At 37.7% G+C, this 23093-nt stretch overlaps 5 protein-coding genes across 10 annotated transcripts; 4 read left to right on the top strand and 1 right to left on the bottom strand.

The window, feature by feature from the left end:
* Nucleotides 1-209: 209 nt before the first annotated feature.
* LOC122290484 (40S ribosomal protein S15a-1) lies at nucleotides 210-2007 on the top strand. The gene is made up of 4 exons (XM_043098217.1): nucleotides 210-338; nucleotides 935-1072; nucleotides 1169-1329; nucleotides 1699-2007. The coding sequence occupies exons 2-4, from the start codon at nucleotides 940-942 to the stop codon at nucleotides 1795-1797; spliced, it is 393 nt and encodes a 130-aa protein (XP_042954151.1). The 5' UTR covers nucleotides 210-338; nucleotides 935-939; the 3' UTR covers nucleotides 1798-2007.
* Nucleotides 2008-2332: 325 nt separating this feature from the next.
* On the top strand, nucleotides 2333-3891 carry LOC122301247. Its single transcript, XM_043112461.1, has 3 exons — nucleotides 2333-3347; nucleotides 3504-3699; nucleotides 3867-3891. The coding sequence occupies exons 1-3, from the start codon at nucleotides 2741-2743 to the stop codon at nucleotides 3889-3891; spliced, it is 828 nt and encodes a 275-aa protein (XP_042968395.1). The 5' UTR covers nucleotides 2333-2740.
* A 456-nt stretch (nucleotides 3892-4347) lies between these two features.
* Nucleotides 4348-5817, bottom strand: LOC122290474 (trichohyalin-like). Its single transcript, XM_043098206.1, has 2 exons — nucleotides 5171-5817; nucleotides 4348-5084 (listed from the first exon to the last, which is right to left on the bottom strand). The coding sequence occupies exons 1-2, from the start codon at nucleotides 5606-5608 to the stop codon at nucleotides 4410-4412; spliced, it is 1113 nt and encodes a 370-aa protein (XP_042954140.1). The 5' UTR covers nucleotides 5609-5817; the 3' UTR covers nucleotides 4348-4409.
* Nucleotides 5818-10573: 4756 nt separating this feature from the next.
* On the top strand, nucleotides 10574-14665 carry LOC122290464 (ras-related protein RABE1c-like). Its single transcript, XM_043098195.1, has 8 exons — nucleotides 10574-10953; nucleotides 12068-12140; nucleotides 12751-12851; nucleotides 13295-13360; nucleotides 13481-13578; nucleotides 13796-13858; nucleotides 13945-14037; nucleotides 14208-14665. The coding sequence occupies exons 1-8, from the start codon at nucleotides 10881-10883 to the stop codon at nucleotides 14289-14291; spliced, it is 651 nt and encodes a 216-aa protein (XP_042954129.1). The 5' UTR covers nucleotides 10574-10880; the 3' UTR covers nucleotides 14292-14665.
* A 140-nt stretch (nucleotides 14666-14805) lies between these two features.
* On the top strand, nucleotides 14806-22745 carry LOC122290449 (2-oxoglutarate dehydrogenase, mitochondrial-like). 6 transcript variants are annotated; one of them, XM_043098176.1, is made up of 9 exons: nucleotides 14806-15310; nucleotides 15984-17549; nucleotides 17749-17975; nucleotides 18091-18423; nucleotides 19013-19259; nucleotides 20009-20137; nucleotides 20244-20459; nucleotides 20657-20780; nucleotides 21381-21825. In XM_043098176.1, the coding sequence occupies exons 2-9, from the start codon at nucleotides 16002-16004 to the stop codon at nucleotides 21617-21619; spliced, it is 3063 nt and encodes a 1020-aa protein (XP_042954110.1). In that variant the 5' UTR covers nucleotides 14806-15310; nucleotides 15984-16001; the 3' UTR covers nucleotides 21620-21825. The 6 variants fall into 6 exon arrangements, 5 of the variants coding, with proteins under 5 accessions (XP_042954110.1, XP_042954089.1, XP_042954100.1 ...); XM_043098155.1 differs by having other exon boundaries at nucleotides 15930-17549; XM_043098166.1 differs by having other exon boundaries at nucleotides 15922-17549.
* Nucleotides 22746-23093: the final 348 nt, after the last annotated feature.

Below are 23093 nucleotides of genomic sequence, written 5' to 3'. Positions count from 1 at the left end.
TTCTTTATTTATTTATTTTTTAAAACTTTTAGCCCATTGACAGGAACGTAGAATTGAGCTCAGTTGGAAAAGAAATGGGCCCATTTTTTTCCAGGTCTAGTTACCACGGGCTATTAAGTTGGGGGCAAAAATAAAATAGCCCAGTGGTCTTTTGGTCCCAAATAATAGTCAAGTAATTGGAGCCCTAGTTCTAGGGGTAAGTTAGTAAATCAACGACTTTTCTAAACCAAATATAGCCACGAGGGTTTCCGCACTTTTTTTCTCTCTACACCCCCAAGAAACCCTAAGTACTCGTCGGTCTTGGAGGCGCTTCCGCTCAACTCTCTACTTCCTATACGGTATGCAAAAACCAAGCAAATACGTACTAATCTTCAAATTCTTTCACATTATTTCCTCTGGGATCGATCTCTGTTCTATTGTTTTCGATTCGATCTGATTTTATACCTTGTTATTGCATCATTTTATACGTGGGTGCTTGTTTAGTTGTTTATTGTTACTGATCTCTGGCTTTAGTTATACGTGCTTTTTGGTATGATACCTGGCTTGTTTGGTTGCTAGGGAAAATGTAAAGAAATCGAAAATATAGGAAAATAGTTTGCTGATCGGTGGATTAGAGCACAACTAACTGGCGGGCTATGGCGAGTTATTTATCTGTTTGAAACAAATATATGAAATAACTAGGTACAATGAGGTTTTCCTGCCCCTAAGATTTGAGATAAACCTTGTCAAGCAACTGGTTGTATACCAGGGTCCATCTCCCTAGAGGGAGGGCCGGGGAAGAACTTGAAACATATATTAGTTAATTGGAAGTTTGATTTGTTTATCTAATTGTCTAACAACAATTGAAGTAGGCAAATTCAATTTGATCCCTCCTTTAACCATATCTGGTTTGCTTTCTAATTCCTTGTGGTCATTTTACTCCAATATGTATCAGAAACAATGGTGCGAGTTAGTGTATTGAATGATGCTCTTAAGAGCATGTACAATGCGGAGAAACGTGGGAAGCGCCAGGTCATGATCAGGCCATCCTCAAAAGTGATCATCAAATTCCTTCTGGTTATGCAGAAGCATGGTATAGTAGGCGTGGATTATCTTTGTTTAATTTTTTTGGTTAGAATGGTAACTTTTATAAATTTTTACACTTTATCTGTTTTGTGTTGTTCTATAGGTTACATCGGGGAGTTTGAGTATGTTGATGACCACAGGTCTGGCAAAATTGTTGTCGAACTTAATGGAAGGCTAAATAAATGTGGGGTTATTAGTCCTCGATTTGATGTAGGTGTCAAAGAGATTGAAGGCTGGACTGCAAGGTTGCTCCCCTCTAGACAGGTTAGCATCGGCAGCTTCTCATAAATGCTTTTCTTAAAAGTGTTGTAGCATTATTGTTTTTGTTAACCTACTACAAGGTTGTCTTGATATGTCTTTCCTACTATTTAAAATCCAACTTCAATTTGATAATGTTATGTTGTACTTTACAACTGGAAGGAAGGCAATCAGTTAATTTCTAATTTTTGTAGCTCTAAAAAAAATTCTTTGGTATGGCCCCGAAATAAATAATCGGACTTTTCACCTATAAAAATAAATAAATAAATAATAGGTCTTTCCGTCAGGTTATTCAGCAATAATGTGAATTACATCTTTAATTTATTCTTTTTAGTATTATTTTGCTGACCTTTTTAACATTTTCGGAAATTGTAGTTTGGCTATATTGTGTTGACAACTTCTGCTGGTATCATGGATCATGAAGAGGCTAGGAGAAAAAACGTTGGTGGTAAAGTGCTTGGTTTCTTTTATTAGGATGAGTTTTTTTCGGGAATGATTTGGAATTTTCTGCTTGAGATGAGTTATATGATGTATTTCGAACTTCCTAATATAGATCAGCTCTATGTTTCATTTGATTGATGCTTTTTTTTTTTTTTTTGTGGGTAGTGCGTTGTTACCCACATCAATGGAACGCTGTAATGTTTCATTTTGGGTTAAAGTAATCAATGGGAACCTGTAAGAGCATCCCCATCCGGTTTCCCATCCCCATCCCTATAATTTAACTCAAAATCACATTTCCTCAAATTTATCCCTAAATTTTATTCATCTTCTAAAAACCTCCTACATCCCATTCCCCATCCCTATCTCTATTCTATTAAATAATATTTCTCTATTCTTTTTTTATTACTTTATTCTCTCTCTTCCATTTACAATCCTAACTAATAACTCTTTTGTCTTATTATCTTTTTTTCAAATATCACTTTCTACTAAATATTTATATGATTTTGACTACCCAATACAGTATTTTTTCAAATCATTAATCGTATTATAAAAATAGTAAATTTTATTAATAAATTAATCCATTTTCGTACGTGATGGAAATTTTATTTAGAAGAGTACTCTTTATCAATTAAAGATTAATGAGGATCCGTAGTCACGTATTGATGTTTAATTTTTTTAAATTGGTTGTAACGGTAATATTACCTGTCCTTTCTCTAACGGTCATATTTTTTGTCCTTTTTACAACGGTAACATTTTTTGTCATATTTCCAACGGTAATATTTTTTGTCTTTTCTCTAACGGTAACTTTTTTTGTCTTCTCTCAAACGGTAACATTTTTTGTTTGTAGTGTAACGGTAACTTTTTCCTCTATAAATTAGCATATTGCTAACATTCACATTCTCACAAACTCAAGTCTTATTTCATTTATAGAGCAGAGATTCTATTCTATCCTTTCATCTCCCACTCCCTTCATCAAATGGCTCGTACCTTCTTTCGCAAATTATTGACATACGTATCCTCTGAAGATGATAGCGATGTTCATACTGAGGAGGTCGATGGACAGTCATCGAGGCAGCGTGACAATAGGCAACCACGTAAGTTTATTCGGCGTGATCATGCCCAGGGGCACGAGCGCCTATTTCGTGATTATTTCGCAGAAAATTCAGTATATCCCTCGAATCTATTTCGAAGGAGATTTCGGATGAGCCGTCCCCTATTTCTTCGTATTCTAAATGAGGTAGAGTCTTACGAGCCGTATTTCGTCCAGATAAGAGATAATGCCGGAAGACTCGGTTTATCTTCTATGCAAAAAATAACCGCAGCCCTTAGAATGCTGGCGTATGGGGTTACTGGAGATTTTATGGATGAATACATACGTATCGATGAAAGCACTGCAATGGAGAGCCTAAAAAGATTCTCTGAGACAATAGTAAATGTTTTTTCAGATGAATATTTGCGGTCTCCAAATGCTAATGATATAGCCCGATTGCTGTTGGTTGGTGAACAACGAGGATTCCCAGAAATGCTCGGAAGCATTGATTGCATGCATTGGAAGTGGAAAAATTGTCCCGCAGCGTGGAAAGGTATGTACTCTGGCCACATACATGAACCAACTATTATTTTAGAAGCAGTTGCTTCATATGATCTTTGGATATGGCATGCATTTTTTGGTATGCCCGGTTCACATAACGACATTAATGTGCTAGAAAGATCTTTTATTTTTACGGAACTTGCTCAAGGGCGTGCTCCTGCTGTCAATTACACTATCAATGGCAACGACTACACTATGGGGTATTACCTTGCGGATGGTATTTATCCCAAGTGGCGAACTTTTGTGAAGACGATTCCATCACCACGAGGGAACAAGAAGAAAAATTTTGTGAAAGCACAAGAATCCGCAAGAAAAGATGTCGAGCGTGCATTCGGGGTACTTCAACAACGATTTGCTATCATTCGTGGACCTTCCCGAATGTTCAAAGTGAAGGACCTAACAAATATTATGAAAGCATGTGTTATTTTACATAATATGATCATTGAAGACGAACGTGATGATAGTGAGAGTCTGAACATTGAGTATGATCAACTTGATGATGATCTTCCAGAATTGTCACGCAATCATACAATTGAGCTTACGGACTTCATCCAGCGTCATCATCATATTAGAGATAGCTCGGCACATCATCAGCTCCAAGAAGATCTAATTGAACATCAATGGTTATTATATTCCTAACATTAGCATAAGTGCATGCAAACTATGACCTCTTTTCCTTCGTGTTATTAGATCTTCTTGTTTGAGTTGATATGGCATGCATTTGTATTTCCTTCATGTTATTTAAGATTTATGTTTAACTTAATTTGCTTTGAGTTTGCATTAGTATTTCCTTCGTGTAATTGGTAACTATGTTAATGGTAAAACCCTTTTAGTAATGCCTTTCCTTGAGTATAAGCTTTGCAATCTATATGATGATGAAAATTTTATTTTTAATAAAAATAAAAATTATTATAACATATTACTTGCACAAGCATATTGAAGCTACAATACTAATGTTAAAAAATACAATCACATGCTTTTTATACATTTATCATTGTTCAGAACAAAAAATAAGATGGCCAACTGAATTTGGTAATATTAAAAAACAAGAAGTTCAATCTTGAGAAGTACTGCGTCTCGCCATGATTTCCCTCTGGAGTTGCTGGAAGTATAACCGCTGCAGTTCAGGCATGCCACTCACGTCCATCATCATAATGCGCTGATCACTTTCTTTCGTGGCTAGCTCCACTTTCTGCGCCTCCAACCTTAACCTTTCGTCCTCTTGACGAATTTTGGCGAGCTCCTTTTCCCTCTCAATTACCATCTTCTCGGCCTCCAACCTCAGTCGTTCATCCTCAAGGCGTAATTTTTTTTCCTCTTTTTCCTTGTCATACTCAATCTTCTCGGCCTTCATTCGATAAAACTCTTTCTCCTGAGCGCGTGACTCCTCCAAAAGAGTATACTTCATCTTCCTGAGTTGGAAATTTTCCTCTGCTTGCTTGCTTTGGGCCTTTCGTTTTCCTTTCTCAGCTTTCCTCCCAATTGGTCGGTCCAACTCGATAACTTCATTTTCCATGACTTCATCCGCCTCCATATCAAAAGCTGAATCAATTGTAGCGCCAGAACATCGAGTTGGGGTCGGGGATGGGGACATCGTCTTCCTTCGTTTTGGATCCTCCTTTGTGGTGCGCCAAATCCACTTAGGTTGGTCCTTCAACAGGTGCCAGCAATGCTCAAATTGGAAAGAGCATTTCTCTAGCGCTTGGTACATAACCTTGGCCTTGTCGAACTTGCATGGAAAAAAAAAACAAATGTTAAACCAATGTAGAAGATAAGAAATTTTAGAGTAAAACAAGAAGGATATCGAATTTTTACCTTGTCTTGGTCGGTCATGCCACTCTGATTTAACCCTTCAACTTGGGCTAGTTTCGCACAAAATTTGTTCGTGGCCTTTTGGATAACCGACCACCGATGAATTAGAGATTTTATTGTCCGCTCAGTTGTGGTTTCTTTAAATTGCTGGAAGTACTCAAAAATTTTTTCCCAGAGTTGGGAGTATTTTTGATCTGTTCCCTGAACGGCATCAAGGCTACAATTTAGCCAAGCGGAGACAAGTAATTTGTCTTCTTCGGGGGTGAAATTCGCACCCCTCACTGATTTCCTAACGCCGATGGGCTCGTTAGGGGGTTGGGTTGGAGAGTCATGCAGGGTTAACGGAGAACTTCCACTTTGCCCACCGTAAGTGGGGTCGAGTTGAGGATCTTGACTAAGGAGGTTCGTGAAGTACATACTAGTCAAGTCTTGTGAATCCATCTCTAAAAAAATATATAGAGATTAGAAAAGATATCACCACAATGTTTGGTTTTTGATCAAGGCTCAGGAACCGAATGGGTTACAAAAGATAAGATTGCCACCCACTCATGGCTGCAACAACCGGTTGCCACTACTTGGATGCCGTCCGGGTTACCTAGCCACTGAGGAGATGGCAATCTATATGATGTATCCCTACATGCGGTTGTCATCATCACAACCTCGGGGGTTGAGTTTATACATTTATTCAGTTATCAAAACATAATACAAAACACCAACATCATCAGCATGCAGATCATGGAAATTTATATAAGAGCATCCCCATCCAGCTCCACATTATTAATATAACATAATTTAATATGACAAAGGGCTCAGAATGGTGTAAATATGCTCAGCATGCGTAAGTAAGGTGGCGAACATCGAATGGCTGCAAAACCCCACTCGAACCCCAATTGCCTTTTGTGGAAAGTACCACAAACTGCAATATGGTCATCCGAATGAGGATTACCCCGCCATATCGATGGGTCCCCTAATACACTAGTGACCTACCAGCACTATAACCATCATCATAGCCTATTAATATGTCCCCTCCCCCGAGATATATGAATAACTGCAAAGAATCCAAAAAGATTGCACAAATTCAAGCAAACTACAAGGAAACTGTCACAACCACAATACTATTATCCAACAAGATTGTATTGATCATAAGAATAGGCAAGAGATCTAGCTATAGGATCTACACGGTGCAAAAGGTGTATACTATTATCCAACAACCTAAATAAATTTTTTTTACTTTTTTTTTATAAGTACATCAATTTTAAGCCACAATGTAATATATATAAAGTAGAAATAATAATGTCCTTTCACAAGGTTTAGAAGCTGATGAATCAAGAATTATAGAGTCAAAAAATGAACATGTGCAATGATCACAAGCTAGACTCCTCGAAGAACTCCTGTAACATAGCATATACACAAACACAAGAATATGCAATAAGAAAAGGGATGGGGATACGTATTTCGAAGGTAATTAACCCACCAACACAGTGATTATGGTATGTGGTTTCAACTAGCAAGGAAAAGACATATTCCAGATCAATGGTAACACAAAAAGTGGCAATGCTCAGAAACATATTCCAAAGTACACACTAGGCATTCTATTCACTTTTCATTGAAGTTTCTTACTAAAAAGAAAAAAAAAAAAAAGCACATGCATGGTCAAGCTACAGCTTAAACAGTAGTTGAGGAATCACAACTAATATTCTATCACAAAATGGCAACATAAATAAGGGCAACAGATTTCTCAAGCCTCAAAATCCATTCCATACCAACAAACTCCCCCAAATTCTCCTCAAATCCAACAACCCAACACACCAAGAAGTCACCAAAGCCACAATGGCAACCAGAGCATCTCGGCTTGTCAACCGGAAGCATCAACAAATTATAAATGGTAAAAGATGAGACAAAAATCCAAAAAAAAAAAACAATCCGTGCGAAACCCAGCAAAATTTTCTCGGCAGCCAAACACCAAATCAATGAATATGCAATACTCAAATAAAATATCCTCAAAACCAACAACCCAACACAGCAGGAAGTACTTAAACCCACAATCGTGTGTTGTATTTTCTCAACATCAACTCAATCAATGGATCAGAATAATAAGAAATTTTCAAACATGAGCTTCGTCATTTTGCATGGAAAAAATTCCGTGAGAAATCAACAACACTTTCTCGGCAGCCAAACGGTGAAAGTATTATGCAATCCCCAAAGAAATTCGTACCCAACGAGAGAGCCGAATGCAATTATCAAGATGAATCACAGAGTTCCCCCAAATTTTCCAAATATCACAGCCGAGCGAAAGGGGAAAAGAAGACCTCAAGGTGAAGCTCAAGGGTTGTGGAGATCTTACCGTGCGTGCCGATGGAGACCTGCAATCAATGGTGGAGCGCAAGAGGGAGGGGCCAACGGTTTACCCTAGCAAGAGAGAAGGAAGACGCGGGGGGGAAAGGAAAATCGTTGGGGATGGGGATGCGATGGGGATGTACAGTCGTTCCCCATCTATGGGGAACTCCTGTACAGACCCTAAACGGAAACTCCAAAATGGGGAACCGGATGGAGACACAAAACTGAGCAAATCCCTAAAATTTTCTCCAAAATTTAGGGATGGGGATGATATAGGAAACCGGATGGGGATGCTCTAATGTTGCTTTTTGGCTGTCACGCTATCGCAAAGGTGCTACGTTTGCTTAATCTTGTACTTTTTGTTTAATAATTATTTCATCTTGGTTCTATATAAAAAACTAAAGCCTTTTATTAAAGGCATAAAGGGCGCACAACCCAAGGACACGAAGAAGGGTAAAAAAGGAAACATGAAACTAACAAGATTAAAAAGAGCAGGAGCCTTTCAAGTCTATTAAACCAGCGGTACCACACAACCGCCATCCAAATTTTAGAGGTTGCCGGAGATGGTTGTTTTTAACTGATTACTCATACACCGCACTTCCTCAAATTTTAAATGTTCGGGAGTTACGTTATTGTCAAATACACCATTCTAAGCATAGGGCACGTTCTTGTAAACATCTGAATTTCTTCGGCCTCCTACAAGAAGCCAACAACTAATAAAATAGAAGATCCACAACCTGGTCCTAAATAACCCTGCCAACCTAAATTTTTGGGCTTGTTAGTTTGGATTGGGAAAAATTTAGTTGTAAGCATAACTGAGCATTATTCATATGTACATTAATCTAATGTGATTAGTTAAAAAGTAAATTTTATTAAAAATAATGTTAATTTAAATTTTAAATATGAAGGAATCATTATTGGTACGTAAATTAGTACGCGACTTTGTTTGTACGTAGCAAAATTCAATATGATAGTGAAATATTCTATTACTATTTATTATTTTCAATCTATTTTTTACTATTTTGTATTACTGTTTATTATTATTTAATATTTTATTATTACTTTTTTACTACTATTCACGAAATATCTGGAATTATTTTATTATCTAAACAAAACCTTAATCATTTAAGTATCTGTATGATTTGTAATTCTCATAATTAGTAAAATGGACAGGGAAAAGCAAAAAACTAGGATCCCTAATAATATGATAAGCTGGTAGCCCTTAGTAAAACACAATTGATTTTTTTATATTAAAAAGAAAAATGATACTTGCAATTATGAATATGCAAGCCGTACTTATTTTGAAAAAAAAAATTAAAGATGAGATTTACATGAAAAGAAAATTAATTTTTTAATAGTAAATTTTATTATTTTTCAAAAAGTAATATTATTCATCATCTTAATTTTTATCATCTTATGATGTGACATTAGACGATTGTAAATTATTTATTATATTTTATTTGTGAACCTATCATTTAATATCATATGATGATGAGAATTAAAATGATGAATAGATTTTTTCTTTTTCAAAATGACTATATGACTCTTGCATATTTCATGATTATATATAACATTACTTCGATCCAAACAGCTTCAGCTAGCATTTAAAGGCCATTATTATGTCTCGAGCGAGTTGCACATTACATTGCCAAAGATTGTAGTTGCCCTGAAAACTGCAGGTTTCCCATCACAGTCATCGCCCACCTAACTTTCAGGATCACACTCCTCTTCTTCGTCCTCGTCGCCATTGTTGTTGCTACTGCCAGCCTCCATAACCATGGATTTACGATAAGAATAAGAGTTTAGATAGCAAAGGGGAAAGGGACGATGGAAGACCAGTTTATAGTCTGTGTGTGATGAAACTTGGGTCTGTGAGTGCCCTTTTGTAGGTGTAGAGAGAGAGGAGGGGGTGGAGCATGTTCTCAGCATATACCCTCAAAGTACGATTTTCTTTTTTAACATTCCCTTCCTCTGCCCTTTCTACTTTCTTTCAGTTAAAAGCAGAAAAGAATGCATGTTGATGTTAGCAGCAATAGTGGAATATGCGTAATACAGATGCTCTTGTGATTTTTGTGCTTCCTTGGGGTTATATGAATTTTAGTGTAGGCACTAGGCAGTTCCAATTCCTATGAAGCCACGTCGATACTTGTAGATAGTTTTTGAGGGTGAGTGATTTCCAACTCAATGATCACTTATTTATGAAAAATTCTACAAATCATTTCTATACAATATACCACGTATGATTTTTAATTTTTAATTTTTTTTTACTTATTAAATATATAGTGTATAGATGATGAATATAATAACTCGATTAGTTTAAAAAGAATAAAATTAAAATATATTTTAAAAAAATAAAAAATAATAAAAATAAATATAATATGTGATACACAGACTATGAGCGGCAAAACTTATTATTTATTTACTCGCTTGCGATATGTTTAGAAAAAGTGGACCTGGACTTTTTTCAGTAAGAGAGTTGGGCTTCCTTTCGGCCTAGATACGGGGTCTTAAAAGTGGAAGATAAGACTTGCAGACCTCCGCTGGGTTTCGGGTCTCTTCTGGTCCAAATTAATAAAAAAATATTTAACTTTTGATTACTCCTCCACTAGATTGACCACAAAATCGTTCAGATGGTGAACTCTTCAGTCCTCTAATAATCAACTTAAAGAAATATGTTAGACGAGCTATTTCTCAATTACACTCAATTAAAATATTAATAATATCTTATCTAAGGTCAATGTAGTCATTAATATTTTTTATTATACCAAGATTATAATTTTAGAATTCTAAAAATAATAAAAAATATTAATTAATTATATATAAATGTAATGTGTTTAATTAGACTATTTAATTCAATCATATAATTACTCTAATTATTGTTAGACAGAATAAGTAAGCTTCACATAAATCTATAATATCTATGTTTCCATCCAATTCCCATTTGAGAAAAAAAAATAGAGAATATTTCACTTATAATCAGTCCGGATCCAAAGACCGTTCTGCACTCACGTCATGTGTGTGGGGAAAATCATGTGCATCCAAGACCATCGATACAAGGCCGAGGGTCCACTCCTCGTCGTAGAGCAGTACCGCACCCACCACCCACGTTTTGTACACGGCCAAATTACGAGAGTCCGAGACCCCCAAAATTCACAGAGACAATTATCGGATCGTCTCTCTGAATCTGTAGCCGACCACTTGCTAACCTGCGCCCAAAGCATTTTCTCTCCGCCTCCGTCTCTCTTTCCATCTCAGATCTCGTACGGTCCTGCTCGTGCATTTATATATTCTACTTTTGGTTAGAGAGAGACACACACACACACAGAGACAGAGAGAGGGATCGATTTTGTGGTTGTTGGGGGTTGTTGATAAATAGATGGCTGCAGCACCAGCAAGGGCTCGTGCCGATTACGATTACCTCATCAAACTTCTCCTTATTGGCGACAGTGGTTAGCTTTTCTTCTTCTCCTTCTTTGGTTAGCTTACAAAATGGAGGAAAAGAACGTGTACAATAGAAAACTTGACTACTGGAGATATTTTTAATCTTCTCCCTGTATTTTTTGTTTGTTTGTTTGTTTGTTTTAAGTTTGGTTGTGACGATTACGGGTGCTCTTTCAGCTTTTCATTTGGTTTGCGAAACAACTGGTATGTGTAATTCCGAGTGACATTCCGCGTTGGAGAAGAGGAGTCATTGCGATTATACAGTTTGTACTGACTGATCAAAAAAATTCAGCTTATACTGATTCTAAGGGGTTATAGTTATAAAATAAAGAAGAAGAAGAAGTTCATGTGATTATTCTAAGGGACTCACTCCAATTGTAACATTATTTAGTACTTCTGGAATATAAGTCTAGATGTGTTGTGCTTTCCTTGGGTTGTTAAAGTATGTGTTATGTATCTCATTTTATTGGTCTTAGGTTGTCGATGATACGTGATTGCTGTGATTTTTAATGCGACTTTTCACGCTTTCTTTTAGGCCGTTGATTCTTGATTTTGTTCAGCTTTGTCCTGTATTGTCCTACATGGTTTTCTTTTTCTCTTTAGTACTTAACTTAGAGAAAAGCATTGGGTATTTATCCTGATGAGTACACTAATGTGTCTGGAATCGTAATGGGTGGATGGTTATTGGTTGGTGATCTATGGGGCTTAATTTTGATGGGTTCGCTTGAAAGATACTGGACATGATATGCGTGTTGATTTTCACTTCGACACTTTTTGTTGCAAATAGATACTTAATAATGTTAAAATCTAGAGTTTTTGTTTCCTGTCTTGTTTTGAACTCCCCAATCATGCAAAAGCAAGCTCTCGTTTAATTCCCATACCTTGTTTTGTGGATTCCTGGTTTTCTTTGTTAGTTGTCCGAGTGTCAGGGATTGCCTGATCTTGACCATTAGGTTGTTAACTCACCAAATGGATAATTGACTTGGTTCATGACTACAGTATCTGCACATAGCCACCTGAATTATATACTAGAACAAAGCACTTCAAGTTCCTGAAAATGTGGAAATGGATTATATTTGATATTTTTTCTGGTTACTTGACATTCCGATGAAATCTCTGCAGGTGTGGGCAAGAGTTGTTTGCTTTTACGCTTTTCCGATGGTTCCTTCACAACCAGTTTTATTACCACCATTGGGTTTGTATCATCTGGAACCATGAAGATTTTATGTTTGAAATGTTATAGCATATTTGCATCAAGCAAAAGTGGCTGTCAAGAAGAGGATCAAGGAAAATGACGGGTATCTGTAAATAATGGGGAAAAAGTACTGGCACTTGGATGATTGTTGGCCTTCTTCATCCTATGCTGGTATAAAAGACTTTAATAAACTGATGGAAATGAAGTCAAACTTCAGATGGTATACAATCACTCAACCATGGTCATAGCTATTCTAGACGGCTCTTTTATGGAGGGTCTAGACTTCCAGGCGCCTTTTAGTAATGGATTGAGGAGTTGAGGACCATCATAAACATGCATGCATGTATAAATGCATACATACGTACATGCAAACATATGTGTGTACATGTGTGCATGCATACATATATCTAAAGCCATATTCACATGCATGCGTGTATTCTTGCTAAAAAGCTCTAGTTCTGAAGGCACCTCCTCCACCTATAAGTGCAAGGTGGAAGATGTGGTCATGGGCTAAAAAATCATAGGATGTGTGTCACTTCAATAACAATTTCAGCACCTCAGTTAAATATGCATAAGATTTCTTCTGATTTCAATACTATATTTTTTACAGCATTGATTTTAAGATAAGAACCATTGAGCTTGATGGTAAAAGAATTAAATTGCAAATCTGGGATACAGCTGGTCAGGAACGGTTTCGAACTATTACTACAGGTTTGTTTCTTGTTATTCACTAATTGCATTCTTGATTTTAATGTGGGTTGATTGCTTGGTAGTTTGCCTCCTTATTTACAAATGAGTGTTCCCTTGGGTAAAAGCCATATCTTCGTTGTCTGTTCAAGCCTTGACATCCTAAAGCCACCCAGCTATTCATCTGTTCATTTAGAGAATCAAGAAAATGATTCTCCTGAAAACCCAAAACTCGAATGCTGTAGCCTGGATGATGATGATTCCATGTGATAGCTATCAGACCTTTGATGGAGTCCCGCCTTATTGATGGTTCCCAGATTTCTGAGCTTGCTGGCATATAGAATGGGAGGTCTGATATATACTTGTAGGGGCGGTTCATTTTCCAGTATCATCTTTACCTGAATTGTATCTTGCATGATCTTCAGACGTTAGAGGATTTTGCTTATATACTTTATGCTCTTTTGCAGCTTATTACCGAGGAGCCATGGGCATTTTGCTGGTGTATGATGTTACTGACGAGTCATCTTTCAACAGTAAGTTCTCTTCTTGTCTTGGTTTTGTTTTTGTGTCCAATGACAATGTTTGATGAGTTCATAGCATTTGAAATAAAGACTAATATCTATATAGATATATATATATATTTTTCTGTTTAGACATTAGGAACTGGATTCGCAACATTGAGCAACATGCGTCTGACAATGTTAACAAAATCTTGGTGGGGAACAAGTCTGACATGGATGAAAGCAAAAGGGTAGGTTTTCCTGATTAATCAATTAGCAGAAAATGCTTCTTTTTCAGCTGTTGGGCTGGATTCTGAGTTCGTAAATTAAGCACAGAACTGCATGGATGGCTATAACAGTCTATTCCATCCAACATGGAACACCCTGGAAGTATGTGTGTGTATATTTGTGTGCCTGCCAATGTGTTCTACATTGTTGACTGGAAAGATATTTTCTTTGTTTTCTTAGGCGGTGCCTACCTCTAAGGGTCAAGCTCTTGCTGATGAGTATGGCATCAAGTTCTTTGAGACTGTAAGTGGCAACAGGCTGTCAAGACGTAAACTACATTTGAAACACCAGATAATCTCCTGTTTGTGACAAAACAGTATCTTTTACAGAGTGCAAAGACAAATATGAATGTGGAGGAGGTTTTCTTCTCAATAGCAAGGGATATTAAGCGTAGGCTTGCAGAGACCGATTCCAGGGCTGAGGTATGCGTTCTGTTTTCCTTGTTTTGTTTTGTTTTTCGCCCCCCCCCCCCCCCCCCCCCCCCACCCGGCGGGCGGGCGAAAAAGCAGTAGATTTGTGCCATCAAACAATGGGAATCCTAGCTTATTCTTTTTCTCCAATTTAACGGACTGATTATTCCTGGTATTTTCAGCCTCCGACCCTCAAGATCAACAAACCAGACCAGACGGACGGTGGTGGTCAAGCTGCTCAAAAGTCAAGTTGTTGTGGCTCGTAAAGGGAGAGCGTGGGGATGTTCTGATAGTGGCACTCGTTTGGGTGTTTAAGAAATTCCGATGACACTATGTAGGGTGCATGTATCATCCCCGATGTTATTCTTATAAAGTACAAGCAAGATATGATGCCATTCTAATAGTCTTTTCTTCCCCTTTTATTCTGTAACACATGTTGTGGCTTCGGATAGTTGACTTATTTTTACTTGTCTTGCGTGTAGGTAAATGCTGAGCATCAAGCATTTTTCCTACTAGAGAAAAAATGGTTTGGTGTTCCTATTTACACGTTTCGAATTGAGACTACTAGAATGTGTATATTTGACATAGAAGCGTGGAAAATTGCCTTGGTAAAAATATTTGGCAAAAGTGTTCAATTCAAGTTTTTTATTATTATTTTTTATTTTACATTTTGAATAGGTGGTAAAAATAAGCTGAAAAGATAGTAAGACAGCAATATTAAATATGTTTATTTATTTATTATTTATTGAGTAAATTCCTAAGTGGTAAGAGTCTCCATCTTGTACAATGGATATGATCATGTAACAAAAGTGAAAAGTTGTTAATTTATCTTAATTGTGTAATAGGAACGTGTCACGTGAGTTGATAAAGTTTATGTTGCATTTTTTTTTTTTTTTTTTTTAACACAAGTTTATGTTGCATTTGTGCGGGACCTGGAATGCTCCATAAGAAATATTATCGTGTAACAAAGGTGCGTACGTGATGTTATGTCGCGCCAAACGGTAAACGCTTGGGATTGCAAAAAAGAAATGCAATGCAAAATGTTCTTTTCGTCCAAACAAGAAAGAAGCTTCCGAAATCTTTATACGGTCTGGGCCGGACCAGAAGTTTTACGTCATCATGTACTCTCTATCAGTTACGAGAATCTTCGTGTTGTCATTTGGGAAGGAAGGCATAAAGGGTCATCGTGTTGCTGTTTGGCTCAGTCAGAGTCTTCACCGTTGCTTCACAGAGATTCGGGTTCCCCCCAGGCCCCACTCCTCTCTCTCTCTCTCTCTCTCTCTCGGTAGGTACTCATTCTCCTTGTTTAAAAACAATCTCTCACTCATTTTGGATCATCGCTTTCGTTTAGTATTTGCTGAAACTTTTACCAATACTTGTAGCTGTTCAACCGGAGAAATTTGTTCTTTCGATTTTTTTTTTTTTTTCCAGTATGCAATTTCAATGTCTTGTGGGATATGCTACAAATTATAAAATCCTGTTAATATATTCATGTCATACCGACTTTGGAATCTATTGGTTCATTTGAGGCGGTTATTTTTGCCTTCACTTTCGTTGTTCAATGTAATCTCAGTTTAATTTCGGCACTGGTTTTGATCTCTGGCTATTTTTATCTCAAGTAGCGTTTCCGTTGCCTTTCACATTTAGTTGAGTTCTACGTTCTTTTCTGTTCTGGTTTCTGATTGCTAGATTTAAATTTTATTTGTAGTCATTCGTTTTCTTATGATTATACCGTTTTTTTGGAAGTACTTTATAAGTCGTGGAATTCACGATTCAGAGTTAGGGTGTTCACGACGTAGAGATAGTGCGTGTTTGCGCTTTTGCGTATGCTTCCTTATATATGCTGGGAGTTTACAGTATCGGAAATATTTTTATTTCCTAAATAAGATTTGTTAGCTCTGCAGAACATTTAGATGTTCATCATTGAGCTTTGAGATTGGTCGCCACTGTTTGTGTAGACAGTTGAATCGATAGTGATGGGTTGGTTTAGAGCTGGTTCTGGTGTAGTAAAGCTTGCCATTAGGAGAACTATATCTCAGGGTGGATCATATGCAATAAGAAAACGAATCCTTACATCACAGAACCGGCATTTTCACACCACTGTCTTCAGATCGAAGGCGCAAGCTGCACCTGTTCCTCGTCCTGTGCCCCTCTCTAGGCTAACTGACAGCTTCCTAGATGGGACAAGCAGTGTCTACTTGGAGGAGCTTCAAAGGGCTTGGGAAGCTGATCCAGCTAGTGTTGATGAGTCGTGGGACAATTTCTTTAGAAATTTCGTTGGTCAAGCCACATCCCCTGGAATTTCAGGCCAAACAATTCAAGAGAGTATGCGGCTGTTGTTGCTTGTGAGGGCTTACCAAGTTAATGGCCACATGAAAGCCAAGCTGGATCCTTTGGGTTTGGAAGAACGAGAAATACCAAAGGGATTGGACCCTGCTCTTTATGGGTTCACAGAAGCTGATCTTGATAGAGAATTCTTTTTGGGTATGTGGAATATGTCTGGCTTTTTGTCTGAAAACCGACCTGTGCAGACCCTTAGATACATATTGACCCGACTTGAACAGGCTTACTGTGGGAGCATTGGGTATGAGTACATGCACATTGCAGATCGTGATAAATGTAATTGGTTAAGAGAGAAGATTGAAACCCCAACTACGATGCAATACAATCGGCAGCGCCGTGAGGTAATTCTTGATAGACTTATATGGAGTACACAGTTTGAGAACTTTTTGGCTACTAAGTGGACTACTGCAAAGAGGTTTGGGCTTGAAGGTGGGGAAACTCTTATTCCGGGCATGAAGGAGATGTTTGATAGGGCAGCAGATCTTGGGGTTGAGAGCATAGTTATTGGAATGCCTCACAGAGGAAGATTGAATGTATTGGGTAATGTGGTTAGGAAGCCATTGCGGCAGATATTTAGTGAGTTTAGTGGTGGTACAAAGCCTGTGGATGAAATTGGCCTTTATACAGGAACTGGTGATGTCAAGTATCACCTGGGAACTTCTTATGATCGACCAACTAGAGGAGGAAAGAGAATACATTTGTCTTTGGTTGCAAACCCAAGTCACTTGGAAGCTGTGGATCCAGTTGTTGTTGGAAAAACTAGAGCAAAGCAATATTACTCAAATGATGTGGACAGGATCAAGAATATGGGTGTTTTGATTCACGGAGATGGTAGCTTTGCCGGACAAGGTGTAGTGTATGAAACTCTGCATCTTAGTGCTCTTCCAAACTACACTACTGGTGGCACTATACACATAGTGGTGAACAACCAAGTTGCCTTCACAACTGATCCGAGGGCAGGCAGATCTTCACAGTATTGCACTGATGTTGCAAAAGCCTTGAATGCTCCGATTTTCCATGTAAATGGTGATGATGTGGAGGCAGTTGCTCAGGTTTGCGAGCTTGCAGCTGAGTGGCGCCAGACTTTCCATTCAGATGTTGTGGTCGATTTAGTGTGCTATCGTCGTTTCGGGCACAATGAGATTGATGAACCATCCTTCACGCAGCCCAAAATGTACAAGGTAAGCCCTTTCTCTTCAGTTCTCTAAAGTAAGTTTGTTTGTTTGTTTGTTTTTTTTGTTTGTTTGGTTGGAGTAACATTCGCCCAGAAATCTTGATATCTTTTTCTACTTTTCCATCATGATCCTCAAAGCTACTCACACTGCTGCTCTTCAGCTTAGTCAGCGAAAATGCTTAGATTTCTCAATTGGGTGCTAACAGGTTATCCGGAATCATCCATCAGCTCTTGAGATTTATCAAAACAAACTATTAGAATCCGGGCAGGTGACTAAGGAAGACATTGATAAGATAAAGGATAAGGTCATTAAGATCCTTGATGAAGAATTCTTGGCTAGCAAAGATTATGTTCCAAAAAAAAGGGACTGGCTTTCATCACACTGGTCTGGGTTCAAATCACCTGAACAGCTTTCACGAGTCCGAAACACTGGGTATGTTTGTGTTGTTTTGGTCAATTTTTTAATTGGCTGTCTTGACTATATATATATGTGCATGTATATGAAAAGTGTGTGTGTGTGTGAATGACGTTGCTTTTCTGATATAAAGGGTAAACCCAGACATTTTGAAGAATGTTGGCAAAGCAATCACACACCTTCCAGATAACTTTAAGCCTCACAGAGCAGTGAAAAAGGTCTATGAGCAACGTGCTCAAATGATTGAAACAGGTGAAGGCATCGACTGGGCAGTTGCCGAAGCACTTGCTTTTGCTACATTGCTTGTGGAAGGTAACCACGTTCGATTGAGTGGTCAGGACGTTGAAAGAGGTACATTTAGTCATCGCCATGCTGTAGTTCATGATCAGGAAACCGGGAAGCAGTATTGCCCTCTGGATCATGTAATCATGAACCAAGATGAGGAGATGTTTACTGTTAGCAACAGGTAGTCTATGTTAACTGCTTCTTTTGTAAGTAATTCATAACAACATTAGTGTTGGTTTCTAGCAAGGTTTCAATTTTCATTGTCATTTGTGTTTACAACCTACAACTGCTGTACATCAGCTTTATGGTGATATGATGCAACTCTTTGCAAATGATTATTAACACATTATGCGATTCTCTACTGCTATTTTTTCTGCTGCCAAGAATTGTTCATATAATTTATTTAGTGACGCAACATGACGCACAAAAAAATTATTAAAACAATATGCATGTCCATATTTTGTGTGTGATAGTGATGCTGTTGGATTTTGCTGTCCTAGTGCTAAATGCAGTTTGTTTTCCCTTATCAGAATTAGGAATATTGTCAAAATTGTATGATGATCATATGTTATTGTCAAAATTGTATGATGATCAAAATTGTAGACAGCATTTACTTGTTTCCAAAATTTCCATACTACAAGACAGCTAAATGTCGGCCCAAACGTAAGAAGATTGCTGAACTCCTCCATATAACTTCTAGTACACTGATTCTTGCTGAATTGTTACCTTCTTAAAATGTCTCTTACATGAGCAATACGTGTTGTGTGCAGTTCTCTTTCAGAGTTTGGTGTTCTTGGATTTGAGTTAGGTTACTCTATGGAAAACCCAAATTCATTGGTAATATGGGAAGCTCAGTTTGGCGATTTTGCGAATGGGGCTCAAGTTATATTTGATCAGTTTTTGAGCAGTGGGGAGTCTAAGTGGCTTCGTCAAACCGGGCTCGTTGTGCTGCTTCCCCATGGTTACGATGGCCAAGGTCCAGAACATTCCAGTGCACGGTTGGAGCGTTTTCTTCAGGTATTCCAATCAAGGACCTCATGTTGTTTTTATGTATAACAATTGGGTGCCTTCCTATTACATTCTATAATTATCTCTCCCTTGAAATATTAAGGAAAATGCTCCTCTCTCTCTCTCTCTCACACACGCGCACACACACACACACACACACACATCTCCACGTTCATATTTGTATGTTCCTTTATTGATCTGTGCTTGTGATGGAGTTGGAAGAAAATTTGAGGGCATAGAATTATATATGTTGGAAGAAATATCAACTTGAACTAAATGGTTTTATATGACAATTGATGCATCATAAATCCTCAAACACTTTATGCTATGTGCACCTGCCGTGCATTTTTATTGGTGATTTTGTATGCAATTATATTGTACTCCTGGTTTGAATCTCTGGAGGCTTAATACGGTTTTTTAATCTCTATACTTAATCTCAGCGTTATAGAAAATCAGTATTTCCTGTAGACTTCTCAGGACTTGATTGGTGCTCAAATCAGTTATATTGATCACTCAAAGAACTTAACATATAGTGTGAGCATGTTATCAATTTTTCTAAAATTATCTTTGATCTCCACCTTTTGTGCTGCAGATTCTGTGTATTGGTTGAGGACTACCCTGTTTTACATTGTTCACCCCCTCCCTCTTTCCCTTTCTTTCTCATACCCCTTCTCCACTCTGTTTGACCCCCATGATCTATTGTATTCCATATTATCTAGCATATTCCCAGCTTATATCTACTCTCAATTTTATGGCAGATGAGTGATGACAATCCTTATGTTATTCCTGAGATGGATCAAACTCTTCGGACTCAAATTCAGCAATGCAATTGGCAGGTCGTTAATGTCACAACTCCTGCTAATTACTTCCATGTCTTGCGGCGTCAAGTGAGTGCAACTAATTAGACCATGGATACTTTCCATCTTTAATTTTTATGAATTACTTTCCATATTTAGCTTTTATTTTTTCATGATTTCCTGTTTCACTGCCTAGATACACAGGGATTTTCGTAAGCCTCTCATCTCAATGGCTCCTAAAAACTTGCTTCGTCACAAGGACTGTAAATCCAATTTGTCCGAGTTTGATGATGTCCAAGGCCACCCAGGTTTTGACAAACAGGGGACTAGATTTAAGCGACTAATAAAGGATCAGAATTTTCATTCTGATCTTGAGGAGGGTATTAGGCGCCTGGTTCTTTGCTCTGGAAAGGTCACACTTTGACTGCTTTGTTTTTGTAATCTAGGTTTTTAGTTGAACACAAGGCTCTTTTGGTTATATTAGTTTAGGATTTCTGATATGTTTTACCTTGGTGAGTTATGATTTCAGATGTTTATTGTTTTTCATTTAATGCAGTTTTTCTTCTTCCTGTCAGATGCTAAACCCTATTGCTAATTCATCTCTTGCAGGTTTATTACGAGCTGGATGAAGAGCGAAAAAAGGTGGGTGTGAAGGATGTTGCAATATGTAGGGTTGAACAGCTTTGCCCCTTCCCGTATGACCTGATACAGCGAGAGCTGAAGCGATATCCAAGTATGTGTTTGGAACTTTTAACTAGAAAATAACATCTATTAGGTTTTACAGGGAGTATCTCTGTAACAACCTCCCTCTTTTCTTTCTTCTCCCAACTCGCTACCAATGTGTCACTCTTTAGCCAAATTTGGATTTGCATGCCAAATCTTGGGCTGCTTATTTCTTTCATTTATATCAGTGGTTGGCACTGATCAATCCACCTGTGTGCCAAAGTCACATCGCTTTCTGTTTCCCCATAGATAAATACGGATATAGCTAGGCATATAGGATCATTTGAGATTAAATTCTAGCTAGGTTTTTATCTTGTATACGACTTGTGTACTTGGGCTATGTCTTGTTTTATCAATAAAATTAGTGATAACTTATTAAAAAAAAAAAAAAAGGATCATCTGAGATGATATTGATCAGCTGAGGAATGTGAATAGACTAGAAGAATATTGATTAATGTGAGTGGGTGCACGTGCATCCCTAAATTGGTGCACTCCTGAGCAGGTCATTTTCTGAGTTGCTAGGTCATTTGAGGAGAGTGTCTTTTGTCGGTTTTTTACTTTGTAAGCTCTGTTCACATTTTGAGGCTGAATCATTCTTCGTTTCTGTTAGATGCCGAAATTGTCTGGTGCCAGGAAGAGCCAATGAACATGGGTGGATACAGTTATGTTGCACCCCGCCTTTGCACTGCCATGAAAGCACTGTGCAGAGGAACTATGGAGGACATCAAGTACGCTGGACGCCCTCCGTCTGCTGCCACAGCTACCGGTTTCTATCAGGTTCACGTCAAGGAACAGACTGAACTTGTGCAGAAAGCCTTGCAGCGTGAACCAATAAACTATCCTTTTTAAGGTGAATTATTTTTTATGAAGAAAAATTACACACAGAGATCTACATTTACTACCTCCCTAGGATCGACCATCTATTTTTTGGCGCGATGCCGTTTCAGACTGCACTCACTCGTATGCGCTGATCAATAAAGTAATTTTTTTAATATTGTAATAATGACAACTTTGACGCCCCCATTATTTATTATATATTACTTTGAGGCTTTGAATTGGCAGTTGTTATTTGCGAATGCTTCTCTTGGTTTTGCATGTTCTTTCATAATGCAGGGTTGTCAGCGCTGGTCAGCGGTTATCTCCTGCCTGATGTTTCGTTCAGCCATTTGAAACTGTTACATGCGGCTGAATACACCCCTGCATACTACAGCTTGAAGCCTCGTGGCACCGGTACCGCATACCTTGTTTGCTTTTTTACCCTTTGGTTTGACGCAAGGGTGGACGTACAGAGATGAAACTTATCCAATAATTATGCATCTATAACTACGTGAAATGGACTTTGATTAAAAGGGCTTTCTCATTTCTGTAACTTCAGATGAAAAAGTAAAACAAGGAAGCAAGGCATGTTTTTTACAGTTTTAGCTAGCAACCCACAGACCAACATGATGCTCCAGCCAGGCATGGAAGCAGATGTAGTAGTAGGTAACAGTTTTGTGGAAGGGATATTATTGGTTGTGGAGCTGCTTACAAAATGCTTGTTCCTGTTATTGGTAGCTGACTATGCTAATCCAACCGAAATTCCCAAAATAATGGGGTCTTGAAATTAGTCAATCAGATGGAAGAAGTGCACATCAGTCAAGAACGGTAAATTAGTCATGGTAAGGTTAGCGATATCATGGCATCTTGGTGACTCTTAAGAAATAAAGACTTCACGCTCAGAAAGAACCGGATTTGAATCAATACGGACTGATCTGGTTTGATCTTAACTTGTTGGAGTAAGCACAAAATCCAAAATACACCAAAAGTAGTTTCTACTGAAATTGGTGGCTCCTAGGTCATACGTACGTTGTTCACAGCACACTAACTAGTTGTGCCTTTTTAGACAACGTATCAAACGCGTGCTACATGATAGATGCACTTGTTATGGTATGAGATGTACCGCATTTTCACTTAACAAAAACGATTAATTAAACTATACCATCATCATTAGTGCCCTTTGATCTCTTTAGTTTAGAGCCAGTCATTTGAAAAGCGAGAGTATGCATTTGAGGCCTTAAATGAAGATTCAAATTCTTGGAATTTCATAAATATGGGTCGTATTGGCTTAATTAAATTATCTAAAGTAATTTGATAATTATAAAAATTAAATCAAGATAATATCAAATTAAATTCTCAAACTTTTTCCTTGAATTGAATTTTTAAATTTTAGATTTTCAAATTTAAATATAGCCTTCATATCTTTTGATTGGTTGTTGATGAGATGATAAAAGTGATTGGAAGCTGAAATATAAAAAAAATTTAGAGTTGCAGCCAATAATGGGTT

The sequence above is a fragment of the Carya illinoinensis genome, chromosome 1 (assembly GCF_018687715.1).
Source record: "Carya illinoinensis cultivar Pawnee chromosome 1, C.illinoinensisPawnee_v1, whole genome shotgun sequence".
NCBI classification, from domain to species: Eukaryota; Viridiplantae; Streptophyta; class Magnoliopsida; order Fagales; family Juglandaceae; genus Carya; species Carya illinoinensis.
The sequence above is the reverse complement of the archived record's forward strand: the minus strand, read 5'-3'. Positions and strand labels throughout refer to the sequence as shown.